The sequence below is a fragment of the Humulus lupulus genome, chromosome 4 (genome assembly GCF_963169125.1).
Source record: "Humulus lupulus chromosome 4, drHumLupu1.1, whole genome shotgun sequence".
Taxonomy (NCBI): Eukaryota; Viridiplantae; Streptophyta; class Magnoliopsida; order Rosales; family Cannabaceae; genus Humulus; species Humulus lupulus.
Genome location: NC_084796.1, coordinates 250,446,753 through 250,467,023, shown reverse-complemented (window position 1 = coordinate 250,467,023; position 20,271 = coordinate 250,446,753). Strand labels below are relative to the sequence as shown.

At 32.9% G+C, this 20,271-nt stretch overlaps 1 protein-coding gene across 3 annotated transcripts; it reads left to right on the top strand.

The window, feature by feature from the left end:
* Positions 1–7,030: 7,030 nt before the first annotated feature.
* LOC133831737 (probable serine/threonine protein kinase IREH1) lies at positions 7,031–19,972 on the top strand. Of its 3 annotated transcripts, none has more exons than XM_062262136.1 (18): positions 7,035–7,966; positions 9,620–9,687; positions 9,800–9,976; positions 10,136–11,518; positions 12,638–12,810; positions 12,935–13,181; positions 13,585–13,677; positions 13,757–13,897; positions 13,990–14,082; positions 14,991–15,195; positions 15,483–15,568; positions 16,988–17,076; positions 17,828–17,879; positions 17,995–18,051; positions 18,153–18,326; positions 18,459–18,536; positions 19,080–19,241; positions 19,718–19,972. In XM_062262136.1, exons 1-17 carry the CDS (start codon positions 7,285–7,287, stop codon positions 19,161–19,163), a joined length of 3,882 nt encoding a protein of 1,293 aa, XP_062118120.1. In that variant the 5' UTR covers positions 7,035–7,284; the 3' UTR covers positions 19,164–19,241; positions 19,718–19,972. The 3 variants fall into 3 exon arrangements, with proteins under 3 accessions (XP_062118121.1, XP_062118120.1, XP_062118119.1); XM_062262135.1 differs by having other exon boundaries at positions 7,036–7,966; positions 18,456–18,536; XM_062262137.1 differs by lacking the exons at positions 16,988–17,076; positions 17,828–17,879; positions 17,995–18,051; ... (2 more) ...; positions 19,080–19,241; positions 19,718–19,972 and having other exon boundaries at positions 7,031–7,966; positions 14,991–15,222; positions 15,483–15,558.
* The last annotated feature ends 299 nt before the right edge of the window (positions 19,973–20,271 follow it).

Sequence of the window (20,271 nt, the reverse complement as noted above, 5' to 3'; positions counted from 1 at the left end):
GATAGATAGTAGTATTATAACATTTATAGCATTATCTTTGTAACTGTGGATTTGTGGTTCAGACCGGGAATTATTTGGACACTCATAATAGTACTTATAGATTTTCTAAGTTCAACCTATAATTTAAGAATATTAATGTTAACCTAAGGTTTGATTATATGACTGATATTAAGAATAATATTTATTATACTATAAGGTTTAGATAAGGACCAATAGGATTTTAAGCACATGTTATGAATGGGTGATTAAAGATTAAGTATTTTGAGGATTAAATTTAATAAGGAGTAAAGTTTGAATACTATAAGGTCAGTCAGCAGCTTTGAATACGTTGAGGGCTTAGTCAAGGCTGTTTACTCCATTCAAACTTAGCTAAAAATGTGTAATTTCGTGTTTAATTAATCAGCGTGTGCCGATATATCGCAGCTATAGGGGGCGATATATCGCAGCACGTAGATACGGAAAACACGAGACGATGCACGACAGCCTCGGGCATACTGGCCCAGGTGATATATCGCCTACAGGGGGCGATATATCGCCTCCTTCAGTACATTTCAAAAGTTTTTGAATTCTTTTTCCTTTCAGTCATTCAACCTCTTGATAAGTCCAGCACCTTTTTAAACGAGTCTTCAGCCTCTGCTGAACGATTATTCAAATTATTTTCACCTAAAAAGCTATTATTTTTATTCAAGTAAAATTTAGATTCTTTCATTCCTAAACTCTATAAATAGGACCTAGTACCCAGCCATTATTCATCTTTTACTCTAAGTTCAAAGGCTGCAAGTGCTAGGAGAGTGTGAGAGTTAAACACTTGGGTGGGGATATCATAAGCTTGATCATCATAAGCTTATCAAACACTTTGGGAAGTAAGGTTCTATAGTATTTTCGGTTCGAGGTTTAGATTGGTCTACAAGTCTTCAAGGTATTTCCACACTCTAGTTCATTGGTTTTATGTTATTTTCTTTCTCATAGTCTTCTAACCTCATTCTTACTTTGATTAGGAAATCTAAGAACTTGCTCATAAGTTTTTGGTAAGTATGTTTCTCAAAGGTTTAGTCATTCCATTCCTTCCATTCTTTTCATTACTTTTTCTTCAATCTACTCACCCTGTTATACATGGTTTTAGGAGTGTTCCAAAAGTTCCAATGCTGTCCTCTTATCCCGGTAACTTTGGTAAGGAAAATAGGATAGAATCTATATGTTATATGTTTATGTTATCTTATGTTTTTATGTTATGATAAGTGTTATGATATGTATGTTTGTAGGCTTGGGCATATGACCGATGTGACTAACAAGACCCCAAATAGATTATGGGCATATGACCTACTTAGCTAGTAGGACCCCACTAATTGTTAACCCAAGATATGTTTCCAAGAGGGGGGGTGAATTGGAAATTTAAACTAATTTTGGAAATTTAAAACTTAATATGCCAAATTATGCAATAAATCAAATTTATCAAGTAAAAGCAAATAATATGGCAATCAAATAGATATAGCAAATAATCAAACTTGTAATGTAAAGAGTTTAAGGTTAAGAAATTGCAAACTCTCGAATTTTACAAGGTTCGGTAGAACTAAGCCACCTACGTCCTTGGTCTTCAAAGCTATGGACCTAGCTTTGAGTTCCACTATCGAGCCAAGTTAACGGGCTTGACTAACCCTTACAACCGAGAATTTTTCACCAAGGTACTTCCAAACCTCTTACAATAGTTTTCCACCACCAAGGACTATCAACCTCTTTTTCGGATTGTTGAAGTGCCAATCTCACTCTAACCAGGTTGTTTACAAAACCGGTGCCAACCTCACCTCAATCACAATATGGGAATGTGTTTGATATTACAAGCAAAAATCACTCTAGAAGAATGATGATACAATGAGAAACCTAGAGTGATTAGCAAGCACACTTAGAAGAAATAAATACAAATTTTGGCTCAAGCGTGTGAATATGTGTTTGGATGATTTAAACTTTTGGAGCTCTTTGAAATCAATGAATTAGGTTTGATATATGTAATAAATGCTCAGCCAACCCCTAATTTTGAGTGAAAAACGAGTTTATATAGAGTTTGGGAAAAAACTAGCCGTTTATAGCCGTTGGGGGTTACTTTTTGAAGCTGCCTGCCGCGAACCGGAAGTCCGGATGGGGAACCGGAATTCCGGTCTGGGAGCAACCGGAATTCCGGATGGCAGGCAGTGAGCAAAAGTTCAAAATAATCCTATTTTCCCGTTTTTCAATTCTTTATAACTTTTAGCTCGTTTATCCGATTTCAAAAATTCCAATTGCCTTACAACCGTATCGGGATGTATTTTCTTAAAAGTGAATTTAGGATGTCTAGTTCTCATTTTGAAAAATTACCATTTTTAGCTCGTGAATGAGCCAAATTTTATACTTATGACTTAAAGTAAACTTGCAATCACTTTACAAGACTAAGAAGTGAAATTAAACCTTTATCTTGAGTTTCTTGAGTCTTGAAATCCATTTCGGGTCATTTCCGGAAAATTTGGTAGAATGACCATTTTGCCCTTGGTCATAAGTTTGACTTTGAATTTGCTAATTCACTTTGGTTTTTGCTACAAAATCAACAAATCATTAGTAACAAATAATAATCAAATATTTGTTAATTATCAAAACAAGGAGACTTAAGAGTTTGGGTCAACACTAATCTCATGGGCATATGACTTGTTTAGTCTATGGGACCCAAAGTAATAATGGCCATTATAGTATGTGTATGATAAGGTGTTATGTTAAGTTTGTATGTTTCTTATGAAATTATGTATATGAACTATGAGTTAGATTTTCCTTGCTGGGCATTAGGCTCATTCCTTTTTGTTTATATGTGCAGGAAAATAGCTATAGTGGCGGTAAGATTCGTGGATGCTTGGGAGAATGTGTATCGGTGGTGAATGGAGTCAAGGAGTCGAGAGTTCGATTTTCGAGGATGTAGTCTTGTTTTACCCTTTTTATGGTTTTACATGTATTTTTCCGCACTTTCTATGTAACTCCTTTTTATTTTAAATTATGTTTTGTTTTAAAGACAATGGGATCCCATATCCTACTTGATATTTTATGAGAGTAATTCTTATTTCTACAAGTATCCAATAAAGTTATGGTATTTTCGCAAATGTAAGTTTTATTAAGAATTTGTATGTATAGTTTCGTTAATGGTCCAAAAGTCTAGAGTAGTGGGTCATTACATTTTCACACATATATACAACACACTACAATTAGAATACATTTCCAATTTAACTATAATATGACACATATAATACACGTTACAACAAAACAAGGACGACCCAACCATAAGGTCAATTAGGCAAATGCCTAAGAACACTTCTAATGGAGTAGCTATATTTACTATATAGCTAAATTACGACTAAGAAGTACTAAAAAAGTCATACAATGGAAGCTTTATCCTTTAAATTTTTTTACCTATGGTTATAGTGTTTAGCTAAATTTATGTTAGACTATTCATTATGTAAATATATTATATTATCATCTCTCTCTTTATATATATATAAACATAAATAAAATTTATAGATTTATATATAGATTTCATTATCTTTTCTTTTTTTTCTTTCTATATATATTATATATTTATATACCTATTAAAAGAATTTTATTTATATTTTATAATATTATTATATTTAATCTTTTAATATATTTTATTTTCATTTTAGCACAATATTACATATACTTAATATAAAATATGACATATTTGTAAGTTGATCATATATTTTATAATATTAATAATTAGAATAATAAAATATAGATTGATAATGAAAAATATATAGATTAATAGTAATAGAAAATATTTGAAATGAATAAAAATATTTGAAAATATAATATTTAAATGATATAGAGAATCTGATGTATGGTATAATGTAAAACTTAGAGGTAAAATAAAAAAAAGTATGTTTTAGAGAGATATTTTAAAAGATGAAGTAAAACACTAATTAGAAGTGCTCTAAGACCCACTTTTTTTTGTAAAAAAAATAAGGCCTAAAATTGTATGGTAATAATGCCAAAAGAAATTTCTTCTAATAATAAGGCCCAAAAAATATTTTCTTCTAAAAATAGGGCCTCAAATTTTTTTTATAGGCCTAAGGCCACCATTTGTGTTGAGCCCTCTATGCCCCTAACTATATTTTTTCATTTATAAAAACACAAAGTTTGACCTAACTCCCCATAATTAATGGGACATTTCTTACAACCATAACAAATTCAAAATATAGAACATGAAACTAGGCATTGATGATAATATGTCAAGTTTCTCATATTTGTACATAGTTCACCAATCAATTTGAGCACAACTTTAATGTTAATTTCTTAAATAAATGGGAATTGTAGCAAACAACTAATCACCTAAAATAAAAGGAAAATATTTATGAGGAATTTCCTATAAATAAAAGCCCTGAAATGTATGAAGGGACAAATTCCTATTTAAAATCAGTCGATAAGAAATGCGAATAGTCGTAGGTTATCTTTTTAGGACTAAATTACTATAAATATTTGTGTTCTTCATCATTTAAAATATACCGAAGAACCCTTAACATTCTTAAGCAAAAATTTGCATGATGACCTAAATTTCCTATTCAATTTTCTTTTAAATAATTTTTTTGAGATGCATGCTTATTAGTTTAAACTATATTTTACAAGATTAACTAACATGTCATTTTACTCATAATATTGTCGCTCAATATTTTTTTAGAAAGATAATTATTATTTAAATGATTAATGACAATGTTAATACAAGGATTTTATTAACCATTAAGTAGAAAAATTTAATAGCTAACGAAATCCTTGTGTTAACATAGGCATAACCTAGTGATACCACATTTATTATCACAAAGAAAAAATCCCGAATTCGAATTCCCCCTCCTCCAATGTAAAAAAAAAAAAGATAAACTTCTAATGAATAAAAAAAATGCCAAAAATATTTTGTTAACATTAAAAAATACCAATGATAGATTTTGTATGATATGACAATGCCAATATAAACAACAAATTTTTCAATGTGATTTAGTCCAAAAAAATCTTACATTCACGAGTGACTCTTATTATTTGTTTATGGCAAAGAAAGTTAAAGATGTAGCGAATCCTATACCTTTTGTAGGTGGTGATGATTGTGCTTAGTAATGCACAGAGGGCAGAGAATTGATAAGGAGTGCTCCCCTCGTCCCTATTTATAGTTTTAATCTCCTTCCTTGCCCCATCCTTATTTTTTCTTGGTCAGGGACAAGGTGGGAAATCCCCTATTTGGGCGGGGAACCCATTTATTTAAAAAATCAATTTTAGATTAAAATTTTAAAATAAAAATAGTAAATTATATTTAAATTAAAATATTGCACAATATTTATAATATAAAATACTAAACATGATCCCAAATAAAATTTAAAATATTAAAAAGTTACCGATATATTACAATAATACATATAGAAATATATAAAATATTACAAAAATATATAATAATTTAAACGGGTCCCCGTCGAGGTAGAGAGTGTCATCCACATTTGAGGATTAAAAATTATTCCTATCCCCGCCTCGTTCCCGTTTAGACAGAGATTCCTGACCCTATTAAAGGCAGGTCCCCGCGAGGCTCAAGGTATACAAGCAAAACTCAAAAGGCCAAAGTGAAACCATAATGTAAAAATAATCTTAATAAAATAAATGTCACAATTTTATTTATTAATTATAAATAATGCCAAGAATATAATTTTTTTTAATTATAATTATCAACAGTGCCATGTTATTATATGTAATATTTGAGTGCACATTTCATTACTCAACTTCTTATATACTTAATTCTATAAAATTTCAAAATATTTTATTGATCATAAAAAAATATAAAAATTGAAACTTATTTAAAAGAGTAATAATTTTTTTTTTATATAAATTGTTTTTTTTTGTGTGTGTATAATCTCATTTTTTATTTTAAAAAACATAAATCTAGCAATGATGTAGAAAATCAAGAAATACTAGATTGAACATAATACTCCAAAATAATCCTATGTTGGTGGGACCTTTTAATCCACGAAAGATTATGGGTTATATAGTCATTTTGTTTTTAATTTTTAACTTATATAAATAGTATTATTTTCATAATATTGACTAAAACAATTACCAAAAGTCCCATTGTAATAAATAGTAATAATTAATACTGTAATAATTAATTATAAATAGTAACTTATATAAATAGTAATAATTTGTTTAGTTATTTGCATATAAAAAAAATTAATACTGTAATAATTATGATACAAAAGTCCTTTTGTAATAATTAATTGTAAATTATTTATTATTCATTTATTTCTCTAATTTATATATATATATATATATATATATATTTCAATCTTTCACCCTTTTCAACAATTCAAAAACTAAAAATTTAGAAAAATGATCTTTAATTTTTGGACAAATAAATACTTTATTTTTATCATTTTGTTTTTTAATTATTTTAAATAGATATAAGAATTTATATTCATATAAATATAATAAAAATAAATAATATGCACATTTATTATATTAAATACTATATATGATTACATTTGTATTATAAACTATATTATTTATTTTAAGAAACTTTAGGCAGTGATTCAAAAGAATCACAATAAATTTTTATATAAATATATCTATATCCCTTAAAAAATTACTAATACTAATATTATAACTTTCAAATATTTATTTATCTAAAAAAATATCATTAAAAATATTTAATAATTTATTTTATAAAATTATAGTAACATCCAATTCAATCCAATTATAAAAGTTCAACAAATAAAAATACATAGGTAAAACGCAGCGTTTCGGGTGACGTTAATTTAAACGCGGTAAAATTTATTATCTAAGTATAATTAATGTAATTTTTAAAAATTTAAATTTTCAAATTTTCATTTATATATTCAAACACAAGTATTTTTTTTTTTTTCAAACAAAGTCTTATCTTCTTCTTCATCTTCTCACATCTTACAAAGAAATTTACTGTCTTTTTTTTAATTTAATTTAATTTTGTTTATTATTTGTGTTAGAATCTCTCTAATTATATTTCTACAGCTTAATACAACAACTCTCCAATCCCAATCTTTTCCTTTTCTATTACTTTACTTTCTCTCTCTAGAATTTTTTTTGTTTTTGGTTTTCAATTCACTTTCTCTCTCTAAAGCTTCTCAAATCCCTTTCTCAATCTTCAATGTCAGTCCAAGCAGTCCTGGGCTTCGGAGCTTGGGGGGCTGCCACTGCTTCTGCGACGGTTTAACGGAACGTGGTGCACACGCGCCTCCGTGGAGCTGGAGAACAATGGTGTTCAAAGGCAGGTTCTTCTCGTCCAAGAAGTCGTCGGACTCTTCTTCGAACAGCCCCGACGCTTCCTCCAACAGTCCTCGATCGATCGGCTCCAGTTCACCTCTCAGATCCGATAAGAAGAAGTCCAAATCGTCCTCGGCTTCTCCCAAAGACGTTCCGCACCTCGGCGTCTGTCGCCAGACCCTGGTCAAAGATGGCGGCGCCAAGAAGAAGGACCTCAAGGGGAAGGAGACTGTGTCTCAGCCTTCTACGCCTTCCAGAACAAGCTCCGGGACTTCCGCTTCCTTGCTCAGCAAAATTAAACCAGCTGCTGCTGCGGCGGCGGCAGCTTCGACTACGGCGACTGCTGCCGCTGCTGATGTGAAAAACGTGCAGCCTCCGGCGCCGAATTCTGTTTCGCCGATTCTTGCATCGTCACTCGGGTTGAATAGGATAAAGACGCGATCGGGGCCGTTGCCGCAGGAAAGCTTTTTCGGGTTTAGGGGCGATAAGGTTTCGTCTCTCGGGGTCAGTAATTTGTCTAGACCAGGTGGTGGCGATGGTAGTTCGGGGAAGAAGAAGGATAGTGTGAGCAACTCTGATAGTATGTCTACTGGTAGCGCCGTGTCTAGAGACCAGAGTCCCAATGTGCTGCCTCAATCTCGGCCACAGAATGGTGAATCGTCGTCAGAAGCAGGTACCAACTTCTGCATTGCTGCTTCTTTGATTACGAAAAGATTGCTTGTGTTTTATACATTAGACAATTCTTATTGTTTTGAATAAGACTGTTTTGTTCATGTCTGAATTGTATTTTGATAAATGAAGCTGATTTAATATAGGAGACCTTCGTTATGTTGCTCTATTTTGTTTGCTAGTATAATTTATAAGGAAGATCGAAAAAGAAGTTAAACCCAGTGTATAAATCGTGAGAAAAAAGTGCAAGGTTAATATAAAGTTAGCGGGAAAATAATAGTAAGAGCAAAAAGATGGAGCTTCAATTCGAACAAAGTCTCTAAGGAGAAAACATTTTATTTGATGAGTGACGACTGTTAGATTATCAAATGATGCATCTATGGGTGGAATGAGGCTATTTTGATGTAATGTAAGATATCTCTTTCTATAAATTTGTAATTGACAACTTCCTTCGGTTGATTGTTTAATGGACAATTACAAAATGTGCACGAACTTACTTTGGTATCTTCCTCATAGTGATTCCGCTGAGCATTTTTTTGAAGTAACTAGAGTTAATCTCTTGTTTTAGGTCTTTTTAAGAGTTTGGTCCAAGTCTAACAACTCATGTGTAACCCATTACCCTGAACTGATTTGTGAAAATTCAGTACTTAATTGGATGTGGGAAAAGTGCAACAAACAAATTTGATACTTCCAAAAATAAATTAAAAAATTCTACACTTAGTTGGATATGGTACTAGAGCTCATTTTGTGTTTTAATTTTATATTAGTTTTTGTCAGACTGGCTGCCTCTCTACAAACAATTGCTATGAATTTTGTTGGCATCAGTGTTATACTTATAAGAAATAGAGACTGTATTGATTAAGAAAATGATTACAAATAATAAAAAAAAAATTGGGGATGGGCAGTCCACCAAAACCTTGAAAAGCTTAAAGGATTTACAAAACTGCCTCCCACTCCCTTAATTGATTTTGCCGGTATCTCTGTGTTACACAAATTTCAGTTTCAGTAGGAATTACAAAAAAGCTTACCCACTTTCTGTCAATTTTTTCTTGGCATTGTTGCACAAATTTATGTAGTTTAGGTATGTGACTAACTTTATTGGATTCAAAGTATTGATACTCTTCTTTGTGCTATCATTGATTTTATAGTTATCCTTGAAAATTACTTCTAATTTTCGCCCAGTTACATTGCAAGCATATTGTTGAAAGTGAAACTTTAATTATCCATTTGAGAGGATAAGGTTCATAGGGCTTACAGAAGTATAAGTGGAATATCAAATGTTTTGAAGTCATGTATTTTAGGTTACCTGCCTTCCTTTTGCTCTGTGTTATCTTCATTCCAAATGAAAATAAACTTCAAATATCTTGATGTACCAAGAACTGATTAGAAGGGTCTTGGAAGAAATTAAATGTTATAGTAAATTTTCTTAAGTAAAAGAAGGCATCTAGTTGATATGTTATGTAAAGAAGACTACATATAGAAGTAACAGATTCGTCGAAATTATTCATATATTTATGGGGTCATTAATCTAATGTTGGATTTTGTTGTCTGCTTCTTTTTGTTTTTTTTAAATAATATGGAGGAACTGGCAAATATGCCTTTTATTTTATATTTTATTGAATGGTCGTTAATTTAATTACCAAGTCAATCTTAACAGGGAAATTGGACTCATCATGGGGCCCCTCTGGAGGATTGAGGAGTTCAGATGTTTGTACACCTGAGATGGTAATTGTATTGACACTCATTAATATTTTTTACTATCTCATCCTCTGATTGTTAGTGCAGTTGAGAATGTTTTGCCTTAATGTTGTTGAAAACTAGTGTGTTTGATTTGTAGACTACATTTGATTGTGATAACCCAAAGGAGTCCGAGTCTCCCCGTTTTCAAGCCATACTTCGTGTAACAAGTGCACCAAGGAAGAGATTTCCCTCGGACATCAAAAGTTTCTCCCATGAATTGAATTCTAAAGGTGTACGACCTTTTCCATTTCCTCGAGGCTTAAACAATCTAGAGGTACTGTAGTATTCCACTATATTTTTATTTCCTTTTTTGATTAGTAATTTTGTAGGAAGCTGGATTTGTTTTTCAGGTACTGGTTTTTTTATGCAGTTTCTAATTTCCTATCATCTTTTATTAATACTTCCTTTGTTTCTTATAAAAAAATACATACAGGAAATCTTGGTTGTAATTCGTGGAAAATTTGACAAAGCCAAGGAAGAAGTAAACTCTGATCTGGCTATCTTTGCAGCAGATTTGGTTGGAATTCTTGAAAAAAATGCAGATAATCATCCAGAGTGGCAAGAAACTATTGAGGACTTGCTAATTTTGGCTCGTAGGTGTGCAATGACGACACCTGGGGAGTTTTGGCTTCAGTGTGAAAGTATAGTTCAAGACTTAGATGATAGGCGCCAAGAGCTTTCTCCTGGTATGCTGAAGCAGCTACACACTCGAATGCTTTTCATTCTTACAAGGTGTACCAGGCTGCTGCAGTTCCACAAGGAAAGTAGATTGGCTGAGGATGCTCATGTTCTTCAACTTCGTCAATCTAGAGTTCTTCATTCTGCAGAGCGAGTTCCTCCAGCTTTGCCTAGGGATACAAAAAGTTCTAATGTTGCAAGTGCATCGAAAGCAGCTTCAACTAGAAAATCATACAGTCAAGAGCAGCATGGGTTGGAGTGGAAGAGAGATAATGCTGTTCAACCTGGAAATCTTCTTTTGCCTTCTGCTGATGACACATCAAAAAAAGTGGAGTCTCCTGCTACTAGGGATAGGATGACTTCTTGGAAGAAATTTCCATCACCAAGCGCAAAAAGCACAAAAAGCACAAAAGAAGCGGCTGTCTTGAAGGAGCAGAATGATGTTAAGGTTGAACAACCAAAGACTATAAACAGGAAGGGAGCTTCTGATGTGGATCTGATTGCAGCTAAGCCTCTGGAGTCCCATGCTAAAGATTCTCACGATCATCCTTCCAAGCATCAGCACAAAGTGTCTTGGGGATACTGGGGAGATCCACTGAATATATCTGATGACAGTTCTATAATTTGTCGTATTTGTGAGGAAGAAGTTCCTACTTCAAATGTGGAAGATCATTCTAGAATTTGTGCAGTTGCTGACCGATGTGACCAGAAGGGTCTAAGTGTCGATGAGCGTCTTCTTAGACTTTCTGATACCCTTGAAAAGATGATGGAGTCCTTTGCCCAAAAGGATAACCAACTCGCAGGAGGAAGTCCAGATGTTGCGAAAGTATCAAATTCAAGTGTAACTGAAGAGTCTGACATTTTCTCACCAAAACTGAGTGACTGGTCCCGCAGAGGCTCTGAAGACATGTTCGACTGTTTTCCTGAAGCTGATAATTCATTATTTATAGAAGACCTGAAGGGTTTACCTTCCATGTCATGTAAAACTCGTTTTGGTCCGAAGTCTGATCAGGGAATGACAACATCATCTGCAGGTAGCTTGACACCTAGGTCTCCCTTATTGACACCAAGGACCAGCCAGATTGACTTGCTTTTAGCAGGCAAGGCTGCTTACTCAGAGCAAGACGATCTTCCCCAGGTATCTTGTAGCTCATATTTCGAAGAGATCCACAATGACACTCTAATTTTGAAAGTCTTTAATGTGAATATGCATGCACCGTTTTATCATTTTAAGTTTACAATTCCAGCATCTACCCTTGCTTTTGTCAGATTTCCCAGTCAAGAACAAAGAAAATTATTCAGTGAAAAAGGGAAATAGAGCTAAAAATAATCTATATTCAATGGAGGTATCTTCTCAAAGCTTTTGAAAATGTTTGATATAAAGAAATGAATTATGAATTGCACATGCGCACTTGGTAAATGATTTATGTTTTAAGGAAAAATGAATGTAAGAAAAATGAAAATGAATAATCTTGGCATGGTACTGGTTATACATAGGTTCCTACAATTCTAAAATTAACTTGATAGGTTCCTACAATTCTAAAATTAACTTAATGAGTTTTTTCAGTCCTCCAGGACCTATTCTTTTACTGGAGATGCCTCAAGCTTTTTTTTTTATCTATTGGTCCAAACTTCATGAGTAGTAAATTTCAGCTTTATCATATACGTAATGCAGAGCATCAGGTGTGAATTATATTTGTTTTTGCCTTCAGTTGATCTTGTTCTCTATAGGTTTTTTGTTAAGGTTGTTTTCTACTTGTGTAAATGATACGTGTTTGTTTGGAGATTTAGCTCAACCGTAAGTTTTTGGTTAGGTTATTTTCTAGTTGTGTAAATGATATTTGTTTGTTTGGAAATGCAAATCCTTGCAAGAACCCTAGATCTACTATCCCTTATATGTTTTTTTTGTAAATGATATGCCCTTTGCCACCAAAGTAAAAAAGCAAAAAGGAAAAATGTTAGTTGGGAGAGTTAGAATTTAGGGAATAGGTTGGATCAATAGAAGAAGTATATTACCAAAAGTGTTAAAGTGACATTTACTTTTTTTTTTTGGGATATAAATCAACTATCAAAACCAAAGTATATAGTAAGAAAAAGATAAGATATCCTCAATAACAAAGGAACACAAAATAAACAAACAAAATACTGAAAGTGTCCAGTTTCGGTCTTGCATGCTGATGGCATGATTCTTATATTGTGTTCTAAATGAGTTTTAAGTATTGATCTTGGCTAGCCAATTTTTTTTGGAATGATGCAGATGAGTGAACTAGCTGATATTGCACGATGTGTAGCCAATACTCCTTTGGATGACGATCGCTCCAATCCATATCTATTAACTTGCCTTGAAGATTTGAGAGTTGTAATTGATCGAAGGAAATTTGATGCATTGATAGTTGAGACTTTTGGGACGCGCATTGAGAAGCTGATTAGGTGATCATTTGCTGTTTTTTCATTTGAAATTTGCAGAAATGTTATTTGGATAGTACTTGGTACTTTCAACTTTGCTTTTTTGTCTTCTTGTAAAGACTGAAATTTTTATTTCTTAATTTTTCAGGGAGAAGTATTTGCAGCTTTGTGAGCTAGTAGAAGATGAAAAGGTTGATTTAACAAGTTCTGTGATTGATGAAGATGCTCCTCTGGACGATGATGTGGTTCGCAGCTTGAGAACAAGTCCTGTACATTCTTCAAGAGATCGTACCTCAATTGATGATTTTGAGATTATCAAACCAATCAGTCGGGGGGCTTTTGGACGGGTTTTCCTGGCCAAAAAGAGAACAACAGGGGACCTTTTTGCCATAAAGGTTTCTTTTTTAATTTCTCTTAAATAATGAGGATCATAATTCTTTTATCTTATTGTACTATTTTTCTGCGAATCATATTGATCTTTCTGAGAGTTTCTCATCTATTTTATGCTACGTGTTCTTAGACAGCTTTCCTTTTGTAAGCCACTACTTAATTCTTTGTCTACTTAGTTCCATGCTTGAAAAAAGCAGGTAGTTTACTAGATTGAATCAGAGGCGCATGTGGACTTAATGATTTTGTGAAAATTACAGGGATTTACTGAATATTTATCTACTCACTTTTTAACCCATGAGTCTCTCTCATGTTGCACAGTTTACTCTCCTTGTAGTTCTTTATATTTCTTATATAAGCACTGAACATGGACATCTTCCAACAACTGTTCATTTGTGCTATCTGCGACAGGTTCTTAAAAAGGCTGACATGATCCGGAAAAATGCAGTTGAAAGTATCTTGGCGGAACGTGATATTTTGATTTCAGTTCGCAATCCCTTTGTGGTGAGCTGGTCTATCTAGCTAACAGATTAACCTTTGCTTGAGAGAAAAATGTTTCTCTTACATTTTGTTAATATATCAGGTTCGCTTCTTCTATTCATTCACTTGCCGAGAAAATTTGTACCTTGTGATGGAGTATTTGAATGGAGGGGATTTATATTCGTTGTTGAGAAATTTAGGCTGCTTAGAAGAAGATGTTGCTCGTGTATATATAGCAGAAGTGGTATGTTCATTGTTTCTTATTTTGAAACCTTCCACTGCTAGTTTTTGTTCAACTCCGAATATCATCTTAGGCTTGTTCTTTCATGTTGGCAGGTACTTGCGCTAGAATATTTACATTCACTTCGTGTGGTTCATCGTGATTTGAAGCCAGATAATTTATTAATTGCTCATGATGGTCATATTAAGGTAAATATCTTTTACACTGGCACACACATGTTTTTAGGAGTGTGCACACAAGTGCATTTATGTATGTTTTTAGGCTGTCCTGTTCTAGTGAATATACATCTGCAGTGTTAAAAATACATTGGTCTTGATTTAATGTACTTTACATCTATTAGTAGGTTATTGAGAAATGTAAGAAGTTGTGAATGACTGTCAATTTGAATACTCATAAGTCCTGATTGATTTAAGCTTTGCTCTAACACATACTGAATGCCTGTCAATTTGAATACTCACAAGTCCCATGCATTTGCTTGGCCTGAGGTCATATTGTTTCTCATCTTCAATAATAAATAAGTGATTATCTAATACATAATTGTGTTTCTTATAAAAAAAATTCCCTTTGATTCGGATGAGTACATTTTTTTAAAACAATTTCAATGCTCATTGTCAACACAAAATTTGATTTTATGGAAATGTAGTAAGAGAATTTGCACAAAATGCAAATCATAATAAAATAAAAGAGGGTGAGCAGTTATGAGCTTGCATGCTGTGCGGTGTGTCTGCACCCTGCGTGAGCACTCTAAATGCTTTCCATTTTATGCATGGAATTATTTCTTCAGTGGTTTTCTGTTTGTGGTATGCAAATGCTTTTTAGTCAAAATTTTCCAGTTGGTTTCTGTTATTGCACATCTTAGAATGTAGGTGTGTGTTCTACACACTGAAGTATAGCCTTCTAAATGCTTTTCTTTTGATTCTCGCAATATTGAGTAGTTTACTAGTTATTATGGTACCGAAAGTGCACGCCATTCTCACCTTATCTTTTGGAATTCTTTTTTTGCACTTGAAACCAAAGATTTACTTCATTTAAAAAAATAATAATACAATAAAAAAGAGAAGCTTTTATTTGAACTCTTTCTTCATTTTCTTAACAGCTGACGGATTTTGGGCTCTCAAAGGTTGGTCTTATCAACAGTACTGATGATTTATCTGGCCCAGCCGTAAGTACCACATCTCTAATGGTGGAAGATGAGCCTGAGTTATCTGTGCCTGAGCATCAGCAAGAAAGACGAAAGAAACGTTCTGCTGTTGGCACACCTGACTATTTGGCACCAGAGATACTATTGGGAACAGGACATGGTTTGTATAGTCCTCTTTCTGTTTGAGGTGCATTGAATTTCTTCAATTTATTTTTACTAAACTCCAATTAATTTAGTGGCCTAGAATAGTATAGTTATCTGGGAGATAAGTTTGTTATCCATTATGATGTAGTGAGATCATTCTGTGTTATTCATTATGATGTATTGGGATAAGGTTTAAAGGCCGTAAGCTTGTATGATGTTGTACTGTGATTGTGATTCTTGTGTTTGGTGATCAGTTACTAAGATGGAAGGATTACTAATCCTTTGTTTTACCATCCTCTGCAGGTACAACTGCCGATTGGTGGTCAGTTGGTGTGATTTTGTTTGAACTGATTGTTGGTATTCCACCCTTCAATGCAGAGCATCCTCAGGTAAAGATGTTGATTCTACAAGATTCCATCATTGATGGTGTTTGTAGCATTCTGTTTGATTTGCTCTTGTTGTATCATTTTTGGTATTTATTATACTTACTGTCTTGAACTTGTATAAACCTCTCCATTTTTTCTGCGTTTTGCTTTGTTGGATTATGGTGCCAAAGGACAAGCTTATTGCACTTTCTTTACGTATCTTTTCACTGGTCTTATGGGGTCTTGAGTAGAATCTTGAACTGATAAAGAAATGATTGTTTCAAACATATAATTTTGTTATATGATTTTCATAAGTATTATGAGTACTTATTTTGTGTGTCATGGAAAGAGAAGAGTTTTTGGCTATGATGATATAATCTCTCATCTTTGCTGCAAAGAAAGAGAAGAGTTCTTCATTTTTTCACTGTCAACTCGCCTCACATAAGTTGTGAGTTGTTTGGGTAGTTAAGGAATTGCTGGGTTTGTTTGGCGTTAATACTAAATAATTTTTTTTTTCTGTTTTTAGATTTAAAAATTGATTCTCCGAAGACAAGTAAAGGTGTTTGGCATCTCAGTGAACAGTTGTTAGAAATCATAGTTAAAGAAAACAGAATACTTCGAGAACACCAAATAGTTGTTTTCAGTGTTTTCTGAAAAATAAAGAAAGAAAAAGTAAAAAATCTCTTCATTACTCCACATTCTTTCATTCTCAATATCTCACAGATCACTTTCTCTGTCCTAAATATCTCTCATGACTTTCTTTCTTTTATAATGTTTAAGAGTTAAAGGAGTCTCTTTATCTGATTTGATCAAATATTGGCAGAATGTTTTCTAATTCTATGTAATTTCTTTTGGCTTCTGTTGTTAATGTTGGTTTCTGTTTAGTGTGGCTCACTTATTTTTCTTGTATTAATTCTCTATTGTTAATACGAGTTCGAGGTTTGTTTTTTTTTTTTTTTTAAAGTTATGGTTGTTCTCTTAAATATATTTGTTGCCAAGAAGATTTTCAGTTTTTATGGGAGAGCATTAAATATTTGGTGGCTTTATGGATGGTTGATGTAAATGAGTTTAAAATAGTACTGTTATCAGATTTGGTGAAGGAGTGGAATTTTTTTAATTTTTACCTTGGTAGTGTGCCTTGAGTTTCTCTTCCAGGGACATCGTGTCCTAGACGTTCTATGAATTTTTTAATAAAATTCGTTTCTTATAAAAAACACACTCGTATATAAAATGCATGCACATTTTGTTTCTAATAAAAATAAAGTGTGTAAAAAACTAAATAAAATAAAAATAATTGAATTTGTTCATTCATTTAAAAGAGGATTTATTATTTATTATTGTGTTGTGGTGTTCCCATAAAATAATTATTTTGAAGTTTTGATTGTGATTTGTGACTTTTATATACTCCATGGCTGCTCTAACATTTTGGTTTTCTTTGTTCAGACAATATTCGATAACATTCTTAATCGTAAAATTCCTTGGCCTCGAGTGCCTAATGAAATGAGTCCAGAAGCAGCAGATTTGATTGATCGGTAAGCAAATATCTCAAACTGTTATATACTGCTCTTTCTCATAAACAATGGTGCTCAGCCCTGATGGCCGTATGATAGTAATGTTCTTTTGTGAGATATCCATACTTCACTAAATTACAATGTGTTAATGGACTAAAAGATAGTGGTGCTCTTGTTTTTGATGAAGAGGTTTGGCATGACAATCCATCATAGTATTCATCACTAATTTTTAATTTTCTTTAGGAAATGGTATTTACCGGTAAAGAAAGTTCAAAAATAGAAAAAAATGTTCATTTATGGAATGATAATGACACTGAATTGAATTCTAGTATTTGGTAAACCCAGATTGATTATGCAGATTTTTATTCAGTATTCTATATTATCTGCTAGCTTAAATCCGAGTCCATGCCACTGTTGTGGAAGAGAAAAAGAAATGGATTTTTTTTATTTTATTATTTTATTTTAACTAACCTATTTTGTTGTCACATGAACTTTGCTTTTAAATATTTTAGCACCTAAGCATACCACAATTTGTCGAGAGACATTCCTGTCGGTCCTTTTTTGCATTTAATCTCTGCTGGAGTAAATTTTTCCAAAAAGTAATTGCTATTCATTTGACTCCTTTGGGATATTTGCTTAGCTAATAGATTTGTCATTCCATTTCTTGTCCCAATGAACAGGGAAATAACTAATAACTCAAACAAAGATTTAAATAGTATCTGGTAATGTTTTGTTTGGCAAGTAACAAGATGCTGATACAATTAATTTACAGATTATTGACTGAAGATCCTAACCAGAGGCTTGGAGCAGCAGGAGCATCAGAGGTGAAACTAATGCAAATCTTATTTTGGTTGTTTTTTGTAGTTAGCTGGTATTTTTTATTACTTGCCAATTATTTACTTTGCAATTTTCTCAAGAACTGAATCGGTTATTATTCAGGTGAAGCAACATGTATTTTTCAAGGATATCAACTGGGATACACTTGCTAGGCAGAAGGTGTGAAATATGCTTCTTTGGTGAATCAAGGACATGATGGTTGCACTTACTATATATTAGAATGCCACCGACTACGTTAATTTGACTATCTTTTTGTGCAGGCTGCATTTGTTCCCTCGTCCGAGAGTGCACTAGATACCAGTTATTTCACTAGTCGTTATTCATGGAATACTTCGGATGACCATGCTTATCCACCTAGTGAACTCGAAGATTCTAGTGATGCTGATAGTTTGAGTGGTAGCAACAGTGGCATGAGCATGGGTCATGATGAAGTGGTAACTTAAATTAGCTACTTTTGACAAACAGTTTTTTTTTTTTTTTTTTTTGTATATCCTTTCGTATCATAAAAAAAAAATTAAAAATGAAAGGACAATTAGTCATTTTGATCTTTTTATGCTTGTCAGCAGGAGGATGAATGTGCGACTCTTGCTGAATTTGATTTAGGCTCAAATATCAATTATTCCTTCAGTAACTTCTCATTTAAGGTATATGAACCCCACCCAAGTTGACATATACTGCTTTTCAGTACACTTTTTGCTATGTTTTTCCATCTTTTTTTTTGATACGAGATTCCATAAAGAAGTTCAGTGTTTCACTGCGAATTTAGAAAGAAATAATAGAATATTTGAAGATGTAGAGCGGTGTTTGAAGTCATAATGTCATAGGGTCAAAATCACTCGGATTTTTGTTGCAAGTGATTTTAACTATGTAGTAAAGAAGATGACCCTTTGTTGTTTTTTAATTATTAATTATTGATGAGAATGCTTCTCAGACATTGATACTATTTAGTTATCTAGTTGCCACCACTCAAAGACACAAAAAAGTTGAGATTTCTCTTTCAATTTTTCGCAAGCACAGACAATGAGTTTCAATGAAATTAGACAAATTGCTTTGTCTTTCTCTATTTTGACAATATTTGAACCCACCATCATATAAATACTGACATGATTTATTTTCTTGCTTAATTATTTTTTGACAAGAAGTCTTTGCAGCTTTTCTCACACATTTCATTTTTGCTTGTGGCCCAGAATCTCTCCCAGCTTGCATCCATCAACTATGACCTGCTTTCAAAGGGTTATAAGGATGATCCACCCAACAATTCTAATGCCTAAGCTTCACTCCCTGTCAAAAGATGGGATTGTGGTTTGGACATTAGATCATCTTTGTTGTTTGTATACACCCCTGTACATGTATGACATTTTTAAATTTTGACTTCTTTTATTGCTTATTACATATAGGGATAATTGCGGTATATGTACCCAATGTTTGAGTTTTGTACGCGACATAGACCCAATGTTTATTTTTAGTGGCAATAGTACCCAAAGTCAGTAAAAGTGTAATTCCGTCAATCTAGGTCTGTTAATGAACGGATTTGGCAGACACGTGTCACGTTTTTATTGGTTCAAATCATAATTATTTTTAAAATATTGAGCTGGACCAATCACGGAGTGACACGTGTTGGTCCAGTCATCATGAAACGGAGACTTAACGGAGGAGGCTGACGGAATTACATTTTTACTGACTTTGGGTACTATTGCCACTAAAAATAAACATTGGGTTTATGCTGCGTACAAAATCCAAACATTGGGTACTTATGCTGCAAATATCTCTTACATATATTGTGGAACTAAGCAACTTTCTTATGTTGTGTTTGGGCTTTTTGCAGAGATAAAGAAAACTCAAGATTCTGAAACTGTTTGGGGATGTGCTCTTTTCACATATAAAAAAAAAAACAAAAGAAAAAGGTAACATGTCCACACTGGGGTTTCAATTTTTCCATTGTGTTGTAATTTGAGGACATTAATGTTCCCTAGGCTATGCCCTGCCCTGTGTTGGCTAACAATCTTTGTATCCCATTGGAACTATCTATTTGTAGTTTTCCTACACATGGTGAAGAGAAAAAACGTCCCTTTTTGGCTCAGTCCATGTACATTGTTCATATGCTCTTACATTTGATCCATTGTCAGATCCTTTTACCAAGGTTTGAATGAGGTTAAATTAAGGGCCATGAATTGCTTGCCAAAAATCATAGGGTTCATGCCTTTTTAGAGTCGCTGTTTTTGTCCAATTGTCTGTTTGGACTTTGTGTTTTGACAAATGATTTTTGGATCTTGTGTATTTTGTAAAGAGGTTCATATAGAGTCCTAAACTCGATTTTGGTCAAAGTTTTTTGAGCTAAAATTACAAATAATTTATTAAATTAATAATTTAAGACAAAAA